Source organism: Gymnoscopelus microlampas, assembly GCF_963454915.1.
Source record: "Gymnoscopelus microlampas genome assembly, chromosome: 2".
Lineage (NCBI taxonomy): Eukaryota > Metazoa > Chordata > Actinopteri > Myctophiformes > Myctophidae > Gymnoscopelus > Gymnoscopelus microlampas.
In genome coordinates this window covers 42,222,828-42,229,830 of record NC_139939.1, presented here as the reverse complement: position 1 = coordinate 42,229,830, position 7,003 = coordinate 42,222,828, and the positions used below count along the sequence as shown (strand labels likewise).

Genomic DNA, 7,003 nt, shown 5'->3' with positions numbered 1-7,003 from the left:
AAGACATTTGGGAGGTGGGTGGTCGGGTGGTTTTGTTGTTGTTGTAGTAGTTGTTGTTGTTGTTGTTGTTGGGGGGGGGCAGGGGCATGGGGACGAAACGCACATCATCATCATCATCATCATCATCATAGCAGCACCATCACACATCATGGATGGAGAACAAGATGGAGGAGTTCATAGTGCATTTTGATTGGATGGATTTTTTTTTATATCACAGGAAGAGGGGGGAGGGGGAGGGGACGTAGGGCACCAACAAAGTAGAGAGGTTTAAAGAAAGCATGTAAAGAGATAGAAGAAGACGGAGTCATTATGGGTATGGTTAGAAAGGATCAACAACACAGATCAAAAACCTTCAGTGTTGTTAACTTATGGCTTAACTGAACACTGAGGGTTTGACCGTTAACACAGTCAGATAGTGAGTGATCTAAAAAAAATAATCAGCCCCACTTTAAAGCTGCACTATGTAACTTTCCTCTTCTACCCCGGATTTGAACCTGGTTTCCTGATATGAGCAAGTGCTGTTTTTTCCCATTGAGCTAATAGAGCATACATTGAATGTGTCAGATCCTGTGTCTAGGTGAGACATGACCTTTGACACAATCTAAATGTCTCAATAGAAGAGCAGGGAGACAAAATACAACCACCCCAATTGTATGAGTTATATTGTATTAACATACCTCTACCATACAGATTGGACAAATTTAAATTTTATTCATTAAAAAAAAGTTACATAGTGCCGCTTAATAAAAAAGGGGCACCGATGTAGTTACACAACAATTAGCCCAGTCTCAGTTACCTCCACATTGCCTTGATAACAGTACAAACGTTAAAGCAGTGTTATTATTAGTTCATTACCAGAGATCCTAAAATGTGATGTTAAGTGCTTTTAGGCATGTAAATACTATGTAACAGTGTCTACTACAGTACCATACCATCACACCACACTAACATCCTCCCAGTGTTAATTTATCCATTTATAACTCACAAATGCAACCAAAATGGACACTAAATTAACACATAATTTTACTGTGCAGAATAAATGTAATGTCAAAAATCATAGAACATTATATATCACTGCTGTCGGGTGGAAACCTTGTATATTACCTCTTTATTATTGTTATTTTACAAATGTAAAAAAGTAGAGAAAATAGCCAATCTGCAAGCTTGTGCGACACTTTTGTATGGGGCATTTTGTGTAGGGCATTCATTTACAAAAAATAAATATGAGGTTTCTGGCCGACAGCAACGATATACACACGGATACACAGAAACAGTCAAACACAGATACTGAAACACAACAACACACTATGACCTATGACCCTAACCCTAAGTGTGGAGCGTCATTCTAAAAATGGCTCGTACCCGGGTTTGAAAAGAATGATAAAACGTACGAGGACGGAAACCACCTATTTGCTAAATATAAATCAATGAACTTTAAGGTACTATATGAATATGTAACATTTTGAAATTAGGTTTTCCACAGACTATATATATATATATCACACAATAACAAAGAGTGTATAGATACACATGGGGAACACGTAGATAGCAGAGTATATAGTCAAGTGGCATTTGTACCTTTTCATTAAATCATTAATAATTAAGGAACACATAAAGACAAAAAACTTAGAAGCCATAATCTTGACAAGCTGACAAAAATTATATATATTTTTTTAAGGAATAGGTATGTGTACGGTACTGTTTGACTGTGGTTCTCCATGTGTATCTATAAAGTAAGATGTTCGCTGGTTTCACTGGAAACTGCGTTGCAAATGATGAATCAGCCCAAATTAATCTTTAGAATGGGATATTTTTACATTAAGTTTATTCCACACGTCACGTGATGAGCTGGTAGATCGGTTATTTTCGGCGAAGAGATTTGGTTTGGAGGGGGAAAAGTAGGGGGCTTACAGTAGTATAGAGCCCTAAGGAACCCCCCCGGTCAACAAAGTATACCCTATGGGTTTAAGTGGTACAACAAAGTACTGACAAGGTGAATTATGGGTAAATGAATTGTGCCAGAAGACATGACACAGACAAATGTATTAAAAAAAGTAAGACAGCAATAAGGAAATTGAATTTACAACTTTAAATGTGAGAGCTGTGCTTTTGATAGCTACCGTGTTCATTTTATTTGGGCTGATTCCTCAATTACGTACACAAACACAAAACTGGTTTCATATACAAATCAGATTTTTAACACTCCAATGCACTTACCCCTAATTCTGTCACTAATATGTCAGTGACGGCTCCTAGAACGGAGACAAAATCAAATATGTTCCAAGCGTCTTTGAAATAATTCTATCAGGGACAAAAGAGAGAGAGAGAGAGAAAGAGAGGGAGAAAGAGAGAGAGAGAGAGAGAGAGAGAGAGAGAGAGAGAGAGAGAGAGAGAGAGAGAGAGAGAGAGAGAAAAAAATGTGCGTTAGCCCAGTGAGAACACAGAGATAAAGAAAGGTAACGAATCACACCCTTCTGAAAACTAAGGAATGCACGCACGCACGCACGCACGCACGCACGCACGCACGCACGCACGCACGCACGCACGCACGCACGCACGCACGCACGCACGCACACACACACACACACACACACACACACACACACACACACACACACACACACACACACACACACACACACACACACACACACACACTTTACGAATGACATTTTATGAAAAATACAAAATCTATTTTAACCCTAGACGGTCTAGACCTAAAGCAGAAAATAGCTGATCTACAAGCTCTCAACGCATTTTGAGCTTGTGGATCAGCCGTTTTCGGTGCGCGTCACCAGTGTCTCCTGTGTAGCGCTGAGAATGCATCCTGGCCAATGGTGTTGTTGTTACCGTGGAGACAGGCTGGGAGCAGAGTTGGGTGGTAGCTAATAGCGTGACTGCTGTGAGATCTGCTCTGGGTGCTCTTCAAGGAGAAGAACATGCTCTAGATCTGTCTACAGAAATAACCTGCTTTATAAATGAATAATAAGACCAAACAGTAAGGAACATGGACTAGGTCAACCTAGATAAGGAGTTCCAATGGAGTAGCGTGTGTGTGTGTGTGTGTGTGTGTGTGTGTGTGTGTGTGTGTGTGTGTGTGTGTGTGTGTGTGTGTGTGTGTGTGTGTGTGTGTGTGTGTGTTACCAGAGGGCCAAAGGCAATGAGCTTGAGGATCGATTCCAAGAAGAAGAAAGTGGTGAAGACAATGTTGAGGTTCTTCAGGACGTCATCGTATGTTATTGAAGCACCGTCAAACTAAGCAGACGCAAGCACACACACACACACACACACACACACACAAATGTATTTATTTATTTCAAAAGTAGCAGGTCTACACACGCTGACACATGGCTTTTTGAAAGTATAAAATAGGGCTTTAGATTTATGATTTTCCATTTACCAACTGACCAGAAGCCTGTCTAGTCTGGTTTGGGACCATTAGGGAAATACCTTTCTTTAACCCATTTAGACCGGGAAAGAATCTGTGTCATTTTCAGATTTCTTTGGCTATTGATAAAATGGCAGATATACAAGCTTGTAGCGTGGGAGCTTGTAGATCTGCTGTTTTTTTTCTTTTCTTTAAATATATATTTTTTAAAGCAAACATTTGTAAGATATTTTGTTCCAGGGACCCCCAGAAGCAAAGATTTGAGTTACAAATGTTCGCTTTAAAAAATATATTTTGCACAAGATTTGCACACATTTTCTACTTTTTTCAAAAATAGCAGATATACAAGCTCATAGTGTGGCACTCGGTGCCGCGCTATGAGCTTGTGTATCTGCTATTTTTGAATAGCCAAAGAAATCTAAAGTGACAGAGCTGCGTTCCCGGATTGAATGGGTCAATAATAAAAACAGTCTACAGTATACTGTATACAAATCAGCATAAGAACAGTGGAGGAGTAGAGTACACAGGTATGCTACTTTAGTTTGGCGTAAGCAATGCTGCATTTCCACAGAGAGCAGGTATACCTTCATCATAAGGACGACGGTGTTGAGCGCGATCAGAGCCATGATGCTGTATTCAAAGGGCGGCGACACCACAAACTGCCACATGCGGTACTGGAAGCCCAGCTTGTTCTTGGGCATGTGACGCGTTATGGGCCTGGCGTTGATGGCAAAATCTATACACGCTCTCTACAGGAGAGGGACAGAAGATAGGGGGGGAGAGAGAGAGAGAGAGAGAGAGAGAGAGAGAGAGAGAGAGAGAGAGAGAACAAGAACTGTCAATGAGGTGAACACATGCAAGTGGTGGCAACAACAACATTTTTTACAAGTAAAAGTCCGGAATTCAAAATTTACTTGAGTAAAAGAAAAGTACAAAAGTATTGGTATCAAAATGTATACTTAAAGTACCAAAAGTAGGAAGTACTCATTATGCAGATCCCATTTCAAAAGTTTTCAAATGTATAAAATCTTTTAAAAATCTACAGATCTACAAGCTCACAATGCGTTGCATTGCCACGCATTGTGAGCTTGTAGATCGGCTATTTCCAAATGGTCGAAATGTATATAGGGCTGAAGTGGGAAAAGTATTTTGTAACAATAATCAAAATCTACACAGTAACTAGTAACTAACGTTTTCAAATAATTGTTGTGGAGTAAAAGTACAATATTTGCCTCTGAGGTGTAGTGGAGTAGAAGTAAAAGTACTGAAAATTGGAAATACTCCAGTAAAGTTAAAATACCTCAAAATTGTACTTAAGTAAAACATTTGAGTACTTTTTACACCACAGTCTAAACAAAAACTAAACAAAACTGAGGATCTTCTGCACATGCATGCGCATTCTACCTTACAGTCTTACAGTCTGCCTTTACGATCTTATCCCCATTCAATCAAATCACCTCGTTCTTCTCTAAGCTGTAGTCCTCCATCATCTTGTCGCCCTGTTCCTGGAAGGTGATGATAATGAGAGCCACGAATATGTTGACGAAGAAGAAGGGGAAGACAACGAAGTACACCACGTAAAAGATGGACATCTCCATCCGGTACCCCGGGCTCGGGCCCTGATTCTCATAGGTGGAGTCCACCGAGTGCTTTAACACCCTGGGGAGGAGGAAGAGACAAGAACGTCAAGACCTTACAAATCGTTGATGTCGGCCAGAAAACCTTGTAATCTCCAAATTTCAACTTTTTAATGTTTTTTCATAAATGAATGCCCTACTTCATCATATGAGTGTCAACACTAAAGTAGTGAAAATAGTAGTAATAATAGTAGTTATATAGTGAATATATTCACTATACAACCACTTGAACCCCAGCATCGGTATTGTGGGGAAAGCGCGTCGCGTTGTGAGCTTGTTGATCTGCTATTTTCAGCGAAAGCTTTCTCCACAATAACAGAAAACAGAAAATACACTAGTATTGAGCCTTAAGGGACTCATAAGGGGTTTTAAGTGGTTAAAAAACTGTTTGTAAATAATAATAAAACGGTTTCGGACATACATTGGAACATTAACCACTTTCAACCTATAGTGTCAGTATTTTGGGGGCATGTCATTATAAGGCAAAGATTTTTCCAAATGTATTCAAAGATTTGATTTCATAGCTTGCGAGCTCGTTCAGGCAGATGATCCACCCGAGAGGGTTACATATGCACCACACAGCACTATGTGGGCGATGTACAGGTATATGTATATATATACTGTATATATATATATATATATATATATACACACATATATACATATATATGTATATAGGTATATGTGATGTGTTTGCAACACTGAGGTGTCAAGCAGCTGACCAATTTGGTGATCTATTTAAGTTCACCTCATTCACTGTTGTTCCCCTGGCTGTCAGTGTCACAGAAGGTTGGTACTGTATGCACTTGTTCGCTCCCAGTGTTGTTTTTTTGGTTTTAGTCATAGTCTTTTGAATCAAATCCCATTTAGTTTTTGTCATATTTTAGTCATCTGAAATATTTTATTTTTTGTCTAGTTTCAGTCAACTAAATATCATAAGATTATAGTGGACTAAATCTACAGTTGATTTAGTCGACTAAAGGGTATTTTGGTGGTGCCTTGATGGCATCGTAATGGCTGATTTTACACATGGTAGGCTGGTAGCATGCTGAAAATAGCCGATCTACAAGCTCACAACACGCTTGTAGCTATTTTCGGTCTGTGACACCCGCGCACACCCATGATGACTTGTCTTAGTTCTACTGAATCTCTTCTCCACCAGTCCCCCACCCCCCAAACCTTTTAGTCTAGTTTTTATACTGACAAATTGTCAGTATATTTAGCCTTGATTTTAGTCATCATAGCTTCGTTTTTATTTCGTTTTAATTTCGTTTTCGTAAAAAAGTCAGTCGACGAAATCAACACTGGTTGGTACTGTATGCACTTGTTTTCCACCACTACTCCAGCACCATGCACCACCGGTTGGCTCTGCTTTCTCTCTAAGCCCTAAAGGTTTTGTTTTCCCATGTGGGGTTTGTTAAATATACATATTAAATACCGTCGCTGTTGGGCAGAAACCTTTGTATCTCCATACTGTATTTCAACTTATGTTTTTCTCCCGTATATGAATGCCCTATACTTCAACGTACCAGATAGATGTATAAAAAGTACTGGGGGACAAAAAGCCTATCTAGAAGCTCACAATGTGCCACAATATGAGCTTGTAGATTGTAGATTCATATTTTTCACTATTTTAGAATTTATGTGTGGGTTTTTATAAATATGGGACCAATTAAAAGTATTAACAAGAGATTTCCACCCGACAGAGACGATATATTCTATGTATCTCCCTGCTCTTAAATGGTTGTCTTCTAATGTGCTGAGCAGTCAGGGAGTAATATATATAGCAGAGCCTGAATGGCGAGCTCAAATATAAGTATATAAGTATACATATAGGGTTTAATTGGTTCAACAAAATTCACAGCCAATTAAAATGCCTGGAAGCTTAGATAACGAGTGGCGATTTATCACCTATTAATATTGATTCCCGAGTGGCCCGATTACAGCTGGGAGAGGGGCATATGTTACATACTAGTGT

At 39.3% G+C, this 7,003-nt stretch overlaps 1 protein-coding gene across 1 annotated transcript in view; it reads right to left on the bottom strand.

Annotated features, from left to right (window-relative positions):
* cacna1ab (calcium channel, voltage-dependent, P/Q type, alpha 1A subunit, b) overlaps nt 1–7,003 on the bottom strand; it is a gene marked incomplete at its 3' end in the record, with an annotated part of 238,846 nt that overhangs the window by 41,087 nt on the left and 190,756 nt on the right. The window contains exons 32-35 of the mRNA XM_084071455.1: nt 4,846–5,047; nt 3,973–4,137; nt 3,145–3,255; nt 2,218–2,301 (exon numbers count right to left, since the gene is read on the bottom strand). Coding sequence (XP_083927581.1) covers nt 2,218–2,301; nt 3,145–3,255; nt 3,973–4,137; nt 4,846–5,047 — 562 coding nt within the window. The remainder of the gene's footprint in view (nt 1–2,217; nt 2,302–3,144; nt 3,256–3,972; nt 4,138–4,845; nt 5,048–7,003) is intronic.